General features: G+C 44.2%; 1 protein-coding gene across 7 annotated transcripts in view; it reads right to left on the reverse strand.

Moving 5' to 3' along the window:
- Positions 1 to 19,338, reverse strand: part of VTI1A (vesicle transport through interaction with t-SNAREs 1A) — a 668,116-nt gene that overhangs the window by 487,931 nt on the left and 160,847 nt on the right. For 4 of the 7 annotated variants that reach the window (XM_077455037.1, XM_077455033.1, XM_077455038.1 and 1 more), the window contains exon 5: positions 19,038 to 19,058. The exons of the other annotated variants lie outside the window; for them this stretch is intronic. In XM_077455037.1, coding sequence (XP_077311163.1) covers positions 19,038 to 19,058 — 21 coding nt within the window. The remainder of the gene's footprint in view (positions 1 to 19,037; positions 19,059 to 19,338) is intronic. 7 annotated transcript variants of the gene reach the window in all.

The raw sequence follows: 19,338 nt of genomic DNA on the forward strand, positions 1-19,338 counted from the left end.
TGGCAAAAAGGTCATCTTCAAGAGGTTAATTCTACCCACCGGTGATAAGGGCAGAGACTTCCACATCTGGCACTTAACAGTTAGGTCTTCTAGGATAGGGTACACATTGTCTGCTAGATAGAGCTTAGGGTCTCCTCGCACCAGAATCCCCAAGTAACGGAACCCCTGAACAAATTTCAGTGGCGTCGGCGTAACTTCAGCACGAGGATCCTGGGGGAGTGAGAACAGCAAGGATTTATCCCAATTAATTCTAATTCCCGAGAAGGAAGCAAATTCCTCCATCATACCCAAGGCCCTCTGCAAGGAGACAGATGCATCAGGTAGGTAAAGAAGTGCATCGTCCGCATACAACGAAATTTTTTCTTCAAGGGGACCCACTTGCAGCCCCCCGAATGCCTCCGATGCCCGTAAAAGAATGGCCAGGGGCTCTATGGCTAGTGCAAAGAGGCCAGGGGACAGAGGGCACCCCTGTCTCGTACCTCTACCCAATGCGAACTCCTCCGAAACCGTACCGTTGGTTCGGACCCTGGCCATGGGGTGATTGTAAAGCAGCCGAATCCAGGAAATAAATTTAGGGCCAAAGCGAAAGCGTTCCAAAACTCCCCAGAGAAATTGCCATTCGACAGAGTCGAACGCTTTTTCTGCGTCGAGCGACGCAACCACTCCCTGTCCTTGTCCACCCCTCGCCCTAGAAACGTGGGTATAGAGGCGCCTAATGTTAATGTCAGTGCCCTTGCCCGGCATAAAGCCCGTTTGATCACCGTGAACCAGGGTCAGAATAACAGAGTTAAGCCGATTTGCCAAAATTTTTGCCACTATCTTCGCATCGACATTAAGCAGAGAGATTGGGCGATAGGAGGAGCAGTACTCAGGGTCCTTATTCGGTTTAGGGATAACTACTATCACCGCCTCAGACATCGTGGGGGGCAGACTCCCTTCAGTTAGCATAGTACGGAGTAGGGCATGAAATCGTGGCGCAAGCGTATCCGCGTGCGCTTTATAGAACTCTGCCGGTAGGCCATCCGGGCCCGGCGTTTTTGAGCTCTTGAGGGAGACAATAGCCGCCTGAACCTCCTCAAGAGAGATCGGACCCTCCAGGCGGGTACGGTCCCCATCAGAGAGCTGCGGGAAGGCAACCCGGTCCAAAAAGTGGCCAAGTGCTTCCAGAGTAAAAACCTCCTTAGGTGCATAAAGGGCCTTATAAAATTGTACAAATCGGTCGTTAATTTGAGAGGGGTCTGATAGCACCTCATCAAGTTCTCCTCTGATCCTGGCGATATGCGCCACAGAGGCCCTTTCCCTAGCCAACCAGGCCAAGAGTCTGCCCGTCTTTTCCCCCTGCTCAAAAATACGTTGTGATTGGGCCAGCAGAATCTTCCTACTACCCTCTGTCCTGAGCAAAGCAATCTCCCTGTGTATCGACTGCAAGGCCGAGTAAGAGGCTTCATCACCCCCCTGCGTGTACGCTTTCTCAAGCTCCTGCGCCCTCCTCTCTGCCTCTGCCAGTGTCAACCTAGAATTTTTCCTGGCCTTGGAAATGGCAGTCTGATACTGACCCCTGGCATAGGCCTTAAAAGCGTCCCAGAGCACCGTGGTCGTCGCGGTGCCAGCATTTATCCCCCAGTAAACACCTAATTCCCCCTCAACCTCCGGGGCAACCCGCTCGTCCGTCACCCAATACCCGGAGAGCCGCCACATGGCGGGGCCCAAAGTGGGGCCCACCTCCAGCCGCAGCAGCATGGGAGCGTGGTCTGAAATACCCCTAGGCAGGACCTCCACATCAACTGTGCGGGGCAGTAGCAGAGCGTCAGCCAGCATCAGATCAATTCTTGAAAAGGAAGCATAGGTGGCAGAGTGGCATGTGTATTGCTTGTCAGTAGGATGTTTCCACCGCCAGATATCAGTGAGCCCATAAAGATCCATCCAGGTCATAAGCGGGGAGCTCTGACCCACCCCCCCCCGAAACCTATCTAGTGAGGGGTTCGGGGTCATATTAAAGTCACCCGCCATCAAAACAGCGGCACCTGGGTACAGTGCCATAATAGGGGTTAATTTGTTAAGGAGCTCCATGGTAGCCGGCGGGGGAACATAAACTCCCAGCAGTAGCATCTCTAATCCATTACAGATGGCATGGACCACCACATACCTGCCACCCGGATCCAAATGGAGATCCAATAGGTTAAATTGAAGAGACCTGTGCACCAGAACACTGACCCCCCTAGCATATACAGAGTAAGTAGAGTGATAGTATGCCCCAACCCAGGGTTTCTTAAGGGCCAGCGTCCTTCCACCCGCCAGATGAGTCTCCTGCAGTATACAAATCTGTGGAGAGTATCGCTTAAGATACGTGAAAACCAGGGAACGCTTGAGCTTCGAGTTAAGGCCTCGCACGTTCCAGGATAGAATGGTTAAAGGAGCCATAGATTCATCTCACAGAAATGGACGCGGCCTCCCAGAAACCACAACCCAGCCCCCAGGAGATCTCCCAACAGCCCGCGATTCCAAACCCCCCCACCCCCCCCCCCCCCCCAGAGAACCCCCCCCCCCCCCCACATCAGCAAATAGACATTTCCAGAATTCCTCCCCTGACACATCAAAACCATACCAAAAATCAGACCTCAGCAGCACAGATATATATAGTGAATAATACTTACAAAAAAATGTCCTGAACACGATACCCAAAATCCCCCCCCCTCCACCCCCCACCCCGACACCACCCCCCAAACTTCGGTGTGCCCTAACCCCAAACCAAACCGCCCTGGTAACAACCATGGGGGTGCATGAAAAGATGGGCACCATGAGTGCAATCGTCTGAGCACCGCAGGTCCAGCCCAGTCCATTTGTCGGATAATAGGGCCCTGCAGAGGCATGATGGATTAGATTCAATTCACCCGGCCATAGCCGGGGGCAGATTCTTGAAAGAAAACTGTTGCAAAACAAAAAAGGGGAGCATATCGCCACCAACTAAGGAAAGTCATAGTCAAAGTAGGCTCAGGCACAGTAGAGACAGTCAAACTGGAAACAAAGTGGTAGAAAGAAACACCGCCATTGCCACTGAGCGGATCTCAAACCGGCCCCTGCCTATCAAGTCCGGCCAGGGCTCCGTTCAAATTAAATGTAGGGTCCATGTGGAAGGCAAACAAACAAACAACACCCTAAGGGCAGCTCATCGGTCATCTCTGTTTCTTGGCAAGGTTTCCAGCCAGTGCGCAGCATCTTCCGGCGATGTGAAAAAACGAACCGTCTCACCGTCTTGTACACGAAGTCGGGCCGGGAACAACATGCTGTATTTAATTCGTCTGTTGCGGAGGTTCAGCTTTACCTGGTCAAACGATCGGCGTTGCTTCTGGGTATCAATGGAATAATCCGGGAAGATCATCAATCGCGCCCCCTCATAGGTAAGAGCCTCCATCTTGCGGGCCTCCCGCAACACCAAATCGCGGTCCCTGAAGTGTAGAAGGCGAAGGATGAAGGTACGTGGAGGAGCCCCCGGAATGGTCCGGGTGGCAGGCATTCTGTGTGCCCTCTCCACCGTGAAAAAATTTGAAAAGGGTGCCTGAGGCAGGAGCTTGCGGAGCAGGTTCTCCGTGAAGGTGTGGGGATCCGCTCCTTCCGCCCCCTCAGGTAGTCCCACAATGCGAAGGTTATTCCGTCGATTCCTGTTCTCAGAATCTTCCGCCCTACTTTCCAGTATCTTCACCCTGGTTTGCAACGTTCGGAGTGTCCCGGAGTGATCTCGTAGAGCGTCTTCAGAGTCGCCCAGCCGCCGCTCTGCCTCAGTCAACCGGGTGCGGAACGAGTCCATATCCCTTCGGACAAGGCTGATATCGAGCTGGACCGATTCGATCTTCCCCGTCAAGGTAGATTGGCAGGTGGTAATAGCCTGCATCAGTGCCGTGAAATTTGACTGTTCCGAGAGCGCCGGGTCCGGATCTTCCGACGGGGACGCCATGCGGGCCGCAGGCTTCGGGTCCGGAGATAGGCCGGAGTTAGGCCGCGTCTTAGATTTGGCCGACGCGGGGGTCCTACGGCTACCGGAGCTACCCCTACCCTTGGTCATCCCCTCCCGGGACCGTGTGGACAAGGATAAGCTGCTCCACGAGCGATATCTGCAGGGCTAGGAGTCTATTACAACGGATGGTCAGCGGAGCTCTCAGCTAGTGCGTCCGCTCAGTCGGCCATCTTGGACACGCCCCGTTGGAGCCGATTTTACCGGGGCTTTCGTTCAATCGGGAGCCCCGATGAACAAACCGCTGCTTCTGGCGGCTAGGGACAGACTGGAATGAAGCCGTAAGCGGCTTCATTCCAGCCTCCTAATTGTGAACACGGAAGCGACGTCATGACGTCACTTCCCGTTTACTCAGCTGCCAATGGCGCCGTATTTTTTAAAAAATAGTTAGGTTTTAAAAAAAACAATTTATTCATTTTAAAATAAATAAGAAAAAAAATGTTTAATTCGCCCCCGTCGCCGCGAGTTTGCGCAGCAAAGAAAACGTATACGCCCGCATATGTAAACGGTGTTCAAATCACACATGTGAGGTATCGCCGCGACCGTCAGAGCGAGAGCAATAATTCTTGCACTAGACTTCCTCTGTAACTCTAACTTGGTAACTGGAAAAAAAATTTTAAAGCGTCGCCTATTGAGATTTTTAGGTACCGTAGTTTGTCGTCATTCCATGAGTGCGTGCAATTATAAAGCGTGACATGTTGGGTATCTATTTACTCGGCGTAACATCATCTTTCACATTATACAAAAAATTGGGCTCATTTTACTGTTTCATTTTTTTAAATTCATGAAAATGTCCCTTTTCCCAAAAAGTTGCGTTTAAAACATCGCTGCACAAATACCGCACAACATAAAATATTGCAACAATCGCCATTTTATTCTCTAGATTCTCTGCTAAAAAATTATATATAATGTTTGGGGGTTTGAAGTAATTTTCTAGCTAAAAATACAGATTTTAACTTGTAAACACCAAATGTCAAAAATAGGCTTAGTCATGAAAGGGTTAAAGAACTCTTCCTCCATAGGATAAAGTATTGAAAACTTATTTGGAGGAAAAAAATGTTTATCTGGGTGCTCCCACTCAGAATACATAAGCTTTTTTGCCATGAATGGATAGGAAAAAACATTAACAGATAGAGGATTCCTTTAGTGAACCCAAACCCGAAGTGGGCTCATTGACTGACTGCACTAATTGGCAGTAAAAATGTGGACTAGACCAATTCAGTGAGAGACTGTACCAACCACCTTTCCTGTGAACCTGATCCTTTTTTATTAGGTTCTTCGGACATCAGCCTCTGCCTGGACTCGAGAGAAATTTCTCTCGCTCCCTTATTCCTTATTATGAGGGTCCTAAGCAATGGACGGGGACCTGTTATGCTTAGTCCCACTCTGGGATGCGATTAAAGCATCAATCTTTTACTCCAAACTTAGAATGGTTGGAGAAAGAAAGAAAAAAAAAAACCTCTTTGCCTGTGTCACCAAACCACACATATATCTTCGCTTGTGTCTCTCCGCAGCTTGCAACAGCAAAAATGGTGCCATTAAAACACACATTCCCCGCGCTGGGCGTTGAAGGATGCCAATGCTGCGCTAAGCCCCACCCCCATCACTATGGGGGGGGGCGTCTGGTGGGGAGGCAAAATCCTCCCAGACTTACCGGAGGTCTGCTGCCGGCCCAGAGGAAGAGAAACCTGCAGTTTCCTGGACACATTGTGGGCTCTCTGAGAAGCATGAAATGTAAGTGCTCTATACAGGCCCCAGTGGTGACACATAGGCATAAAAACATTTACTAAATTAAAGGAGACATTCTTAAAAAAATTTGAACATTTCTTAGAAAAACTCCACTTACCTTTCCCACCGCAGGGTTTTCTATGGCAAACCAATAGACCCAATCTTCACCCTTCACAGTGGGTTCTGTTAAACCTTCAGGAGCTGGGGATCCTTGAGGAAACCCACAATCCTGGACCTGTAATAGCACCGCCACCAGTAAAGCTTTATGGCTTTAATACCAAAAAGTCCTGGATCCCGGGGTCCAGCTCTCTAAAAAGAGAAGCGTTACAGCCAAGACCTAGTTTCTGCTCTCTGGGCAATTCATGGCCTCTGAAACTGTGATAGTAGCAAGGAGTGAAATCAAATATTTACGCCCTTAGAAAGCTTGAAGTCAGTGATTGGGTTTCAGGGTCCTGTATGTGGCTAGGCTCCAAAAAAGTCCCACACATGGTATCCCCGTACTCAGGAGAAGCAGCAGAATGTATATTGGGGTGTCATTTCACATATACCCATAGCATGCGTGGGCAATATATCATTTAGCGATAACTTTGTGTACATTGTTTTGTTTTTTTTGTAATTTTTCAATCACTTGTGACAAACATAAATGTGCTCAATAAGCCTCTCAGCAAATTCCTTGGGGTGTCTACTTTCCATAATGGGGTCATTTGGGGGGGGGGGGGTTGTATTGCCCTGCCCTTGTAGCACCCCAAGAAATTAGATGGGCAGTCAAACTAAAAGCTGAGTAAATTCCAGAAAATGTACCCTAGTTTGTAGACACTGTAACTTTTGCACAAACCAATAAATATACGCTTATTTTTATTTATTTGTTTACCCGAGACATGCTGCTGAATGCTTTTTGGCCTAAATGCATGATGAATATTGAGTTGTATTTTTTTTTTTTATAGCAAAAAGAAGAAAATATTGTTTTGTTTCTAAATCTTCATATATATCACAAAAAATAAAAACAGCAGAAGTGATCAAATACCATCAAAACAAAGTTCTACTTGTGGGGAAAAAAGGACGCAAGTTTGGGTACAGCATTGCATGACCGCACAGTTACCAGTTAAAGCAGCTCAGTGCCAAATTGTAAAAAGTGCTCTGGTCAGGAAGGGGGTAAAACCTTTCTGGGCTGAAGTGATTAAACAAGGTAGCAAGAGGGCAAAAACAATCTGAAGAGCCCACTGGCTCAGGTTAGGCTGCTCACAACAGGCAAGACTACCCTACTGTGGGTACTCCAGCAGATTACCAGGAAAAAACGTGTGTGTATGGAAGTAACAGACCAAAAAAATAAGAGTTCAAATTAATTTATTAAAGTTGTGTTAAAAGACAGCCAACGTGCTTCGGGGGTCAAAAGGAACTCCCCCTTCATCAGGGCTAGAATAAAACATATAATGTAAAAATAATTGTAACAGATTAAATTGTAAACCTAACAATCGTAAAACATCATGGATAACATACATATACATATGCAAACACATACGTTCATCCAAAAATACCCGCATATTCGCATACATGCAATGAAATGAAGATGAAGAACTTATGGAATATCAGATATTAAGTGATAAGATGCAATGGGTTTGTTTTCAAAATGAATGGTATCTGATTCTGCATGGTTAGTTGATGCGATCACCCATTGCACCTTATCACTTAATTTCTGATATACAGTGCCTTCATACCTTCATGTCTTCATTTCATTGCTTGTGGCTTTAGAACCACTTTACGTCCCTGCTGACAGGGCTTTAATCCCTCCCTATACAAAACAAAAAGAAAACATTTTGGCTAGACATACACTTTCACTTTTAGGTCAGGATTACTCCCTACAAAACATGGCAGGCTTACTTTAAGGATTTTGAAGGCAGAACCCTTCTTTAGAAAGACTTTATAAAAAAAATAAAAAATAAAAAAAAAAACTCACTGAAAAGAGAGAGTGCAATCTTCCAATCTGACAATAAATATATATATTCTTTATAAATGTATACATAGAAGAAACAGGGAGGAAAAAATAGCAGGAAATCCTTTTTGTTCCTTGTAATTCTCATTAGAAATCATAATAGGCGCTTTTGATTACTTGCAGCCGGCTGCCGTTATTTGTATGAGATGAAAGCTGTATCAATGTTACAAAAGACAATGCAGATATTCCTTGTGCTTTTAACCACTTTCATATTGCAAATGACGGAAGACTTTAAAGGATGAATCCTGGACTCAATTTCTGCCATATAAAATTGTAGGAGGAAAAAAAAAAAAGAATATATTTCTCGACAGAGGCCCAGGAAGAGGAGGTCTTATTAATATCAAAACTGAATTCATGTTGGAACAAAATGACGTTTTGAGAACAAGGGCACCAATGTAACTGTGTGCTGCATATATAATTTACAAACTTTTATATATGTTAGTGTTCCGTTGCGTTCGCTATATGACCAAAAAGTATATGACCCCCTTTCAAATGACCTAGTTCAGGTGTTTACAGAAAAGGATATTGCTAATGCTATAGCATACTAAGGAATTTTAGACAATTGCGTGCTCTAAACCTTGTGGTAACAGTTTGTTGAAGGACCTTTTCTGTTCGAGCTTGACTAAGCGAAAAAAAACTGTTTCATAAAGACATGGTGTGACCAGTTTGTTGAGGAGGAACTCAAATGACCTGCACAGAGCCCTGAACATCTTTGGGATGAATTGTTCCAGACAATCAAGAAGGGCCTACAAGAAGGTCTGTCAGTGGTACAAGTACAGTAGTACCTTGGAATACAAGCATAATTCATTCCACAAGCATGTTTGTTATCCAAAGCACTCGTATATCAAAGCGAGTTTCCCCATAGGAATCAATGGAAAGTAGGGTTGCACCGACACTAGCATCGGTGCCAATACCAAGTATTTACACAAGTATCGGTACTCGTGCAAATGCACCGATACCTGAAACTGATGCTTTCAGGCTCGGTTCTTTGATCTGTCAGTGGGTCTCCCTAGTGTTAGATGGCTTTCACACCAAGCCGTCCATAGTGTCAGCAGTAAAACTCCGCTATTTTTAGCAGCGTTTTACTGTCGGATTTGCAGCACATTTCGGCCGATAGCGGGTCGCTTATACCACCCGCTAGCGGCCGAGAAAGGGTTAAAAAAACCCGGATGCACAGAGAGATCACCGTTATAGGCGGCGGGAGAGGTGCCACCCCCCCTCTCGCACCCTCTGCCACTTACCGGAGCCATTGTCAGCAGCGGAAGTGATCAGGTCCTATCCGTGGCTGGGTATGGAGACGAGTGAGGCTAAGATGGCCCCCACCATTCTTCATAGCATAGCAGGGCGGAAGCAACGTCAAAACGTCACTTCCTCCCATACGTCTTAAAGGCACATTTTATCAATGTCAGTTTTTCAAATGACAATTTTTTTTTTTATTATTATTGCACTTAAGTCTAAGTATGAGATCTGAGGTCTTTTTGACCCCAGATCTCATTATTTAAGAGGACCTGTCATGCTTTTTTCTATTACAAAGGATGTTTACATTTTTTTTTTTTTTTTAAAGCACCCCATCCCAACGAGCTTGCGTGCAGAAGCGAACGCACATGAAAATGGTGGTCAAACCACACATCTGAGGTATTGCCACGATCACTAGAGCGAGAGCAATAATTCTAGCCCTAGACTTCCTCTGTAACTAAATTTTTTAAATGTCGCCTATGGAGATTTTTAAGGCTAAAAGTTTCACACCATTCCACGAGCAGGCGCAATTTTGAAGCGTGACATGTTGGGTATCAACTTACTCGGCGTAACATTATCTTTCACAATATAAAACAATAAAATTGGGCTGATTTTACTGTTGTAAAAGTAAATTTTTTCCAAAAAAAAAAAAAGTGTGCTTGTAAGACCACTGCGGACCGATGACAGGGAGCAGAGATCAGTGACACTGTCACTAGGCAGAACGTAATAAGCTAAAGTAACAAGCATCTCCCTGTTCTTCCTCCCCGTGAGACGATCGCGGGTATGCCTGCGTTCTGACTCACAGAGGTCCCGACTGGCGCACACGCGATGACACAGCGAAAATTTAAAGGGACATACAGGTACGCCTATTTGCCTGTCCGTGCCATTCTGCCGACGTACATCGGCGCGCACCAGTCGGGAAGCAGTTAAAACAAGTAAATATATCTATTTACTAATATTAGCAGCATGAGCATGAGGATAAAAATAATCAATATTAATTGGGAAAGTGACGTTTCACTTTATGTGGATCCTTTGCAGCTCGTCTCAAAAGAAAAGCACACAGTTAACACCACCTTGAAGTCTATTTTAACCACTTGCACATTCCCACGAAACGACATAGATGTATGCCGGCTCCTTTAAGAGAAATAGCAATTACGGGAGGCAGAACAGGAACATGTATCTATACACACAAATCCCTGTTCCGTGAGGAGAGGAGAGGCAGATCGTGAGTTCCTAATAGCTAGGAACCACGATCTGTCATCTTCCACAGTTAGAACACACAGTCAGGGAACACAGTTAACCCCTTGATCGGCCCCTAGTGTAAACCCCTTCCCTGCCAGTGACTTTTACACAGTAATCATTTTACAGCACTGATCGCTGTATAATTGTCAATGGTTTCAAAAATGTGTCAAAAGTGTCCGACGTGTTCGCCATAATGTCTCAGTCCCAATAAAAATTGCAGATTGCCGCCATTGCTACTACTTTGATATTTATTACCAAAAATATGTAGAAGAATACATATCGGCCTAAACTGAGGAAAAAAAATATCTTTTTTAAAAAAAAAAAGAGGGATATTTATTATAGCAAAAAAGGACAAAATATTGAGTTTTTTTTCCCAAAATTTAGGCCTTTTTTTGTTTTATAGCTCAAAAAATAAAAACTGCAGAGATGATCAAATACCACCAAAAGATGGCTCTATTTGTGGGGGAAAAAAGGACGTCAATCTTGTTTGGGTACAGCATCGCACAACTGAGCAATTGTCAGTTAAAGCAACGCAGTGCCAAATAGCAAAAAAAATGGCCTGGTTCATTGAGTAGCCAAATCTTCCGGGGCTGAAGTGGTTAAAGTGGGAAAAAAAGCCTAACACTGACCATTCTAAAAAATATCACCCCCCCCCCTCCCCCGCCTATCCTGTATATCCTGTGTAAAAAAAAGATCTGTGTAATTACTACCCATTTTTAATCCAGTCTGGCCACGTGGTCCTGCAGCTTCAGCTACCCTGTATGCAAGGGAGCGCCCAACAACGGCTGTGAATTCCAGGGAACCAAGACTGGGGCTGTAGGCTCCCATGGCCCAACCATTGTTGGTGCTCTCTGCCATTTTTATAGTAAGCAACATTCTTTGTAATTCGACTTTAACAGGCTAAAATTGAAAAAAGCACGAACGTATGTTATCATGTGCATGCAGTAAATGCATCCTATGTGAGCAGTAATGCCCTTTAGTGAATTGAACAAAACAAATCCAGGCGAAATAAATAAATAATGCAGGGGAAGGAATATACTTCACACGTTATGCCTTCATGAACGCAGACTACCAAGAGGTAAAATAAAAGATTTCAGGTTGACAATCTGTGTTCAGCCAGCTGCTGGTCTTTTATTTATTTGTACAGATATTGCCGATTACCCAGTATACATTCTATACCATACGTTAGTCCTTTCTATATCCAACATTATACTTTTGGACAAACTGAGCTCTGCTTGGAGTTATGAAAAACGCCAATCATTTATGCTAGAGCCCCCATTTTCTTAGATGGGAGCTATCAGCTGACATTGAGTCAGAGCAGAAAATTCGAAAATGTACTCCTGTGACCCAAAAGATTAGTATAAATCAACAAAAGTTCAGCCTAACTTCGCTTTTAAATTAGCATATGCCACCAAACGCTTGTTGGAAGAGTCAGCTCATCTGTAAAAACACATACGCCTGTATTTACCAAGTTGAGTCACATTCATCAGCTTGCCAAACATCTAGGGGTTAATTTACTAAAGGCAAATAAGCTGTTTTTGTTGCAAGGGATTTTTCTCTTAAGCCCTGTACACAAGGGACAAATGTCGGAAAACATCAGCCAGTTAAAAAAGTAAAAATAAACAACCGACATTCGGCCCATGTGTATGCCACCCTGTCCAACATAAGCCGGCTGTTTTGCCAGTTTCTGTTGGACAAGAATGCTGGAAAACCAGCAGCCGACCCACTCCCGATCAGCGCTCTCCGCCAATGGTGAAGACAGCCAAGAAGAGAAGAAAAGATTGAACGCACACTTGAAACCAAAAGATGCTGGAGAAATTTCTTTATTGTCATGAGCCAGAGAAAAATTGCAATGATGATCAGTTGACGTGTTTCACACGAAAATAACCGTGCTTGTTCACGTTGGTTGTGAACAGCCAACTTTTTGGATTCAAGTGTGCGATCAATCAGTTCTCTTCTTAATAATGCCTACGGTAATGAGCTCCTTGGATCGGGTGTGTCCATTTTTTGCCTGAAGCGGTGTGTGCACCCTTGTTCTGGTGGAGACAGCCAATTGGGGGCACCACCCTGTCAGAACACAACAGCTCAGTGGGGTAGATCGCTGTACTAAATTTGCATAGTTAGTACAAGCGTCTCTCCGACCAGAGCTGACAGTTTTTGGTTGAAAGAAACTCAAAACTCAAAGTGTACCAGGCTTTAGCTTAGTAAATGTGTTGAAAATCCACTTTGCAAATATACAATCACATGCAAGAAAATAAAGTATTTTTGCTTGCATATGACTGGATGATGGCTGTGGGCAGAGCTTGAACCAATTCAATCTTTGGCCTTTATTAAATCAACCCCCTAAAAAATTACATTCATGTTATTATCTCCAGAACTACAAATAAAGATTTTATCTTAAAATCTTCTGTTGTCAGCATATAATCACTCCACTAATCACAGATCCTGGGTTATAACTAAAATAAATCTAGAGGGCACCTAGAATGTTTCCATGGACTTCCACAGGAAAATCTGTATGAGGTATCCAACAAAGACAAAATCTGAAGTCCAGAGTGTGCAAATACTGTCTAAATACAAGAGGTATGTGTATTGGTACTTAAATCTTTGTGTGTTTTGTGTATTTCTTCTAATTATGTACAGTAAGACATTGTGTAACCTTGCCTTTGTGCAGGAGCTTCTCTCTCCTTATGCAGGGTGTCCAGTCTTGTACTTGCCCCCACCCTTGCATTGGAAGGCTATATACAGTCCAGTGATGAGGTCACCACTTTTACAGGGTGATATTCTGGGTTTGCAAAGGCATTTGGTGCTCTCAATGTGAATTAAAAAATATACTGGCTAAATAGGGTATGTCAAATAACGGCCTGCAGTGAACCTTTGTGTGTCTTGCACCATACAATTTCACCAACCCACAACCATCACGAGAGGCTCTTCCTAGACTTGGAGCTTAGTGTCTAGGCCTAAGAGCCCCCTTACCTAAATGGATGGGCAGAGAGACGCTTAGAGCACAAGCCCAAGAGGATGTCCCCTGAAAGTGGTGGGACAAATTGCTACAACATGGACAGCACAGAAGCCGTCACAGAGAAGAGAATGGTGGTTATAATAAAGAGAGACTATCAGCAGAATTGGCTGATTACACTACCATGGAGGTCCCTAATTGGCTAATTTGACCATCACCACATCTGTTTATTCCACTGTGCCTTATAAAAGAAAGTTGTGTAGCTGTAGCGCCTGTAGAGAAAGATGCAACTGTGTTTTGTGGTCATGCTTAGACTTAAAGTGGATGTAGAACAGAATCATGAAATCTGACCTGGGCACATATATCTGTGTTTACCCATCTCTCGCCGGAGCCCTAAGTCCCCTGTCTTTCGGCTGCTTCATTCCTCTGTTATCAGCATAACATCTGACAAGCTCTCAGACGGGAGATAAAAGCAGAGATTTTGTGTCGGGGAGGTCACTCTAAATAGATTAGCAGACAGCTGGCCTATTCACAGCTCTGCTCTGCAAGTTTCTTTCTTTCACTGCAATGTGGAAGGGGGGGGGGGGGCCTTTCCTCCAATCAGTTGTCGCACAGTGTAGGCCAAGACTCTACTCCCACTGCTTGAAATAGAAAGTACAAATTCTAACACATGGTTCACTTTCTAAAGAATACTGGGTATAGAAGAGGGTTTCCATACACTTTTAAAGTGATTGTCAAGTCTATTTTTTTTAGTTAAAAATAACATGTTATACTTACCTCCTCTGTGCAGTGGATTTGCACAAAGCAGCCTAGATCCTCCACTTTTCGGCTCCCTCTTTGGTGCTCCGGGCCCCTCCCTCCTGTTGAGTGCCCCCTCAGCAAGCAGCTTGCTATGGGGGCACTCAAGCCAAGTTAGTTTCCTGTGTCCATTCAGACATGGAGCCTCGGCCAATCCCACCCCCTTTTTCGCCTTATTGGCTGACTGACTTTGATTGGCAGCAGTGGGAGCCAATGGCACGATCTAGATGGGGCTCAAGTAAGTATTAAGGGGGCTGCTGCACACAGAAGGCTTTTTATCTTAATGCAAAAAAATGCTTTTTTTTTGCATTAAGATAAAAAACCTTCTGCCTTTACAATCACTTTAACTTTGAGATGCTTGCTTTCAATGGAACACCAGGATAAAGAGCCAGCAGAAAAGCTTTACATGTAAGTGAAGCAAGATATAAAAGATCTACATTTAATCCAGTTATATAAAAACTTAAATACTTAAAATGTTCTTTTAAAACAGTACCTTAATCAACATGGGGACAACCTGTATGGGGGGGGAGCCCCAAAGCACCCCCTATGTTGAGGACTTGCTCACCCCCCCCCCCTTTCCTGACCTGCCAAGTTGCATGCTCGGATAAGGGTCTGGCATGGATTTTGGGAAGTACCTCACGCCATCTTAAAAATCTTTTTTTTTTTTCTTCATTTTTAATTGGTGGCAATTCTTTTTACATTCAGCTGTCAGCGGGGAACCCAGCTAACAGCTGACGACTCATTGGTTACTAAGGACACGCTCCTTAAGCTTTTGACATGATTTTTTAGGGATGCCAGCTACTGACGTTGGTAAATTACTGCAAGATTTTACTACTGAAACACTGCATGACTTCATAAAAAACATAGGTAATGCGGTATTTTAGTAACGTTTTTTTACTGAATGCCAAGAAAAGTTTTAACACTGTGCAGTATCTTACCGCATACAGGGATGTGGTAAGATACTGCTTTGTGAATGGAGCCCAGTGTTTGCCAATTGAGAGCAAATAACTGTTGTCCCTTCATTATCCCATCCCAGTCCTGACCAAGTCATATTGCTTTCACAGCAGAGGAGAAAGGTAAGTGGTCAGGGCCTTGTATAGTGTTTGGCAGGAGAGAGAATTTCTACAGCTTTCATCATCAGCCATGGTTAACAATCAGGACAATGAGGACCGGAACACAGACACTAAAATTGTGCATATAAGCTTTGCTGAAAATGACCGTACCTGTCTCCATCATAACTTTATTTGTAAGGATTATATTTAAGTTTTTGACCTTGTTTAATGACCTTTAATATTCTTTAACGTTGTGAATTAATCAGGATTTAGAATAAGGTTTCTAATCTTAATTACCATGCCTTAACATGAATGCTATCTACTACTGGTAGATAAATTCATCCACTTAATTGATTATCAGGATATTTTTTTCTATAATGAATTTACTCAACTTTTATTTATAGACAATTTTAATATAATTTAAAGCGGACCTTCAGTATTTTTTTCAATTTCCCATCTATTAAATCTTCTGCTCTTGTTGTTTTAACTTTGGATAGTAAAACATTTTTTTTTTCTGACAGTAAATACCTTATATAGCCCACTTCCTGTTTCTTATATGGAAATAAGTCTAGACCAGTGATGGCGAACCTTGGCACCCCAGATGTTTTGGAACTACATTTCCCATGATGCTCATGCACTCTGCAGTGTGGTTGAGCATCATGGGAAATGTAGTTCCAAAACATCTGGGGTGCCAAGGTTCGCCATCACTGGTCTAGACTGACATGTGCAGCTTTCACTCACTCTCGTGAGAGTTTGTCAAGAAGGGAGGGGGGACAAGTCATAAGAGGGCCAATCAGAGCTGCAGAGCTGGAGACGGCTGGATGAGGGCGAAAATAACAGGAGACTGCAGAGATCCATGTGTATTCATCCAGAGAGGAGAAATGTGCAGGCAAGCACCCCTCACATTTTTGTAAATATTTTATTATATCTTTTCATGTGACAACACTCAATAAATTATACTTCGCTACAATGTAAAGTAGTGAGTGTACAGCTTGTATAACAGTGCAAATTTTCTATCCCCTCCTCAAAATAACTCAACACACAGCCATTAATGTCTAAACCGCTGGCAAAAAAAGCGAGTACACCCCTAAGTGAAAAAGTCCAAATTGGCCCAATTAGGCATTTTCCCTCCCCGTTGTCATGTGACTCGTTAGTGTCATAGGTGTGAATGGGGAGCAGGTGTGTTAAATTTGGTGTTATCGCTCTCATTCTCTCATACTGGTCACTGGAAGTTCAACATGGCACCTCATGGCAAAGAACTCTCTGAGGATCTGAAAAAAAGAATTGATGCTCTACATAAAGATGGCCTAGGCTAGAAGAAGATTGCCAAGACCCTAAAACTGAGCTGCAGCATGGTGGCCAAGACCATACAGCAGTTTAACAGGACAGGTTCTACTAAGAACAGGCCTTGCCATGGTCAACCAAAGAAGTTGAGTGCACGTGCTCGGCGTCATATCCAGAGGTTGTCTTTGGGAAATAGACGTATGAGTGCTGCCAGCATTGCTGCAGAGGTTGAAGGGGTGGGGGTTCAGCCTGTCAGTGCTCAGACCATACGCCACACACTGAATCAAATTAGACTGCATGGCTGTCATCCCAGAAGGAAGCCTCTTCTAAAGATGATGCACAAAAAAGCCCAAAAGCAGTTTGCTGAAGACAAGCAGAACAAGGACAGGGATTACTGGAACCATGTCCTACGGTCTGATGAGACCAAGATAAACTTATTTGGTTCAGACAGTGTTAAGCCTGCGTGGCAGCAACCAAGACAAGAATGCCTACAGTCAAGCATGGTGGTGGGAGTGTCATGGTCTGGGGCTGCATAAGTGCCACCGGCACTGGGGAGCTACAGTTCTTTGAGGGAACCATGAATGCCAACATGTATTGTAACATACTGAAGCAGATCATGATCCCCTGCCTTCGGAAACTGGGCCGCAGGGCAGTATTCAAACATAACGACCCAAACACACCTACAAGATGACCACTTCCTTGCTAAAGAAGCTGAGAGTAAAGGTGATGGACAGACCTAAACCCTACTGAGCATTTGTGAAGCATTCTCAAAACGGAAGGTGGAAGAGCGCAAGGTCTCTTGCACCCGCTCCGTGATGTCATCATGGAGGAGCAGAAGAGGAATCCAGTGGCAACCCGTGAAGCTCTGGTGAACTCCATGACCAATAGGGTTAAGGTAGTGCTGAAAAATAATGGTGGCCACCCAAAATATTGACACTTTGGGCCCAATTTGGACATTTTCACTTAGGGGTGTACTCACTTTTGTTGCCAGCGGTTTAGACATTAATGGCTGTGTGTTGAGTTATTTTGAGGGGACAGCAAATTTAAAATGTTATTCAAGCTGTACACTCACTACTACATAGTAGCACAGTTTAATTTCTTCAGTGTTGTCACATGAAAAGATATAATAAAATATTTTCCAAAAAATGTGAGGGGTGTACTCACTTTTGTGAGATACTGTATATATGTGTGTGTCTGTGTAAATCCACGAAGTGAACAGGCAGCAGCTTAAAGCGGAGGTCCACCCTAAAATGGATCTTCCGCTCATCGGATTCCTCCCCCCCTCTGGCGCCACAATTGGCACCTTTCAGGGGGGAGGGGGGTGCAGTTACCTGGATAATCCAGGTAACTGCACCCACTTCCGGGCTAGCTCTCTGCGGAAAGGGGCGTAACTTACACCCCTTTCCGCAAGTGCCCCGCTGCCTGCTGGGAAACACACAGGGGCAGCGGGGACCGTCCTCATTGCGCAGCGCGGCTCGCGCATGCGCAGTAGGGAACCGGGAAATGAAGCCGAAAGGCTCCATTTCCTGATTCCCATACCCAAGATGGCGGCGGCAGCAGCACTCGAGTGTCGATCTAGAGATCGGCTTCGGGTGCCGACATCGCGGGCGCGCTGGACAGGTAAGTGTCACTATTTTAAAAGTCAGCAGCTGCAGTATTTGTAGCTGCTGACTTTAAAAAAAAAAAAAAAACGCGGAGTCCCGGCGGACTCCCGCTTTAAGCTGCCCACAGTTAATATGGCTGCAGCCAGACTTACTGGAGGGAGATTTCTGCAGCATATTTGGCAAGTATCACAAAATCACAGTATATATAAAATAATAAGCAAAGTGGTTGGGGGGAAGCCTCAGAATGGCAAATATGCTTTTATTAGAAATGATGTGAGCAGACTGCAGTTCCTCTTTAATTCCTATATCTATTTTTTTTTTTTTTACTAGTCTACCATGTACAAGTAGTTAGGTTTGCACCAGGCACCTCCTTGAAGATTTTATTTTGGGGTCCTCCCAATTCCCTTTGGATATAGGTATTGACGTTTATACTGGAGCTCTGGTGGTCTTTTACTTTCTCATCTAGTATGTGGTCTGCTTGCCTTCAGACCATTATCCAGTCCATTTATAGAGTTCATGATCTCTCTATCCATCACTTATATATAAGCCACAGGTTTTTGACTTCCTTCTCTTTTACTAGAGTCTCGTGGCTTCTTATCAGTAATCCAGTGAAGGACATTTCAGCCAGCCCCTCCTCAGCCTGAAATGGCCAACTACAGGGAACTAAAGAGCACACTGAGCTCTACTGTAAAATAAAATATAATAACAAGTCTGCTCAAAAGTGGCAAATTCTAAATACCTATTCGTCAGCCAAAGCATTAACCCCTTAAAGAACTGCAAACACCTCTTTTTTTTAAATCATCCATCCAAAAAGTAAGGTTGATATTCATAAATATCAATAAAACTATCACTTCTCTAAGCATATTTCTTCCAGTTCTCATTACAACTACATGTCATTAAAGCAATGGGCGTTGCAAATGTATATTTGTAAAGTAAATGGGGGGAAAAAAATGAAAAACAAAAAATTGTGGGCAGAGATGTATTTTGTGTAATCTGTGCTTAAATTCAGCAAATCCTTTTTCAAAACCTGAGCTAAAAGAGAAAGTCAAGTTCTGATACGGGAAACGGAGCTTTCAGAGAGAGACATAAGCATGAGTGGTAGAGCGGGTGGTGAATGGGGGGCTTAGGCGGCACTCACCTCTTCCCGTAATTTTATCAACTGCAACGTGAATCCACAAAGAAAGATAAAAAGGAAACAGAAGCAAGAGAGAGAGAGAGAGAGAGAGAGAGAGAGAGAGATCAGCTGTGTGACAGGATACAGAATTAACATTGACAATTTATCTGTTTACATGTTTAGCATTTAAAAATCACAGGCAAACACATTAAAAGGAGCTAAACATAGACTACACGCCGGGTGTTTTTTTTTTTTTTTTTTGCCTTCTTTTTTATTTTATTTTTTATTTTTTTTTGTGAGCGACTAAAGATCAGTTTCTCACACT

The sequence above is a fragment of the Lithobates pipiens genome, unplaced genomic scaffold, assembly GCF_037356315.1.
Source record: "Lithobates pipiens isolate NorthernLeopardFrog02 unplaced genomic scaffold, aLitPip1_a1.2 Scaffold_25, whole genome shotgun sequence".
In the NCBI taxonomy this organism is placed as follows: domain Eukaryota; kingdom Metazoa; phylum Chordata; class Amphibia; order Anura; family Ranidae; genus Lithobates; species Lithobates pipiens.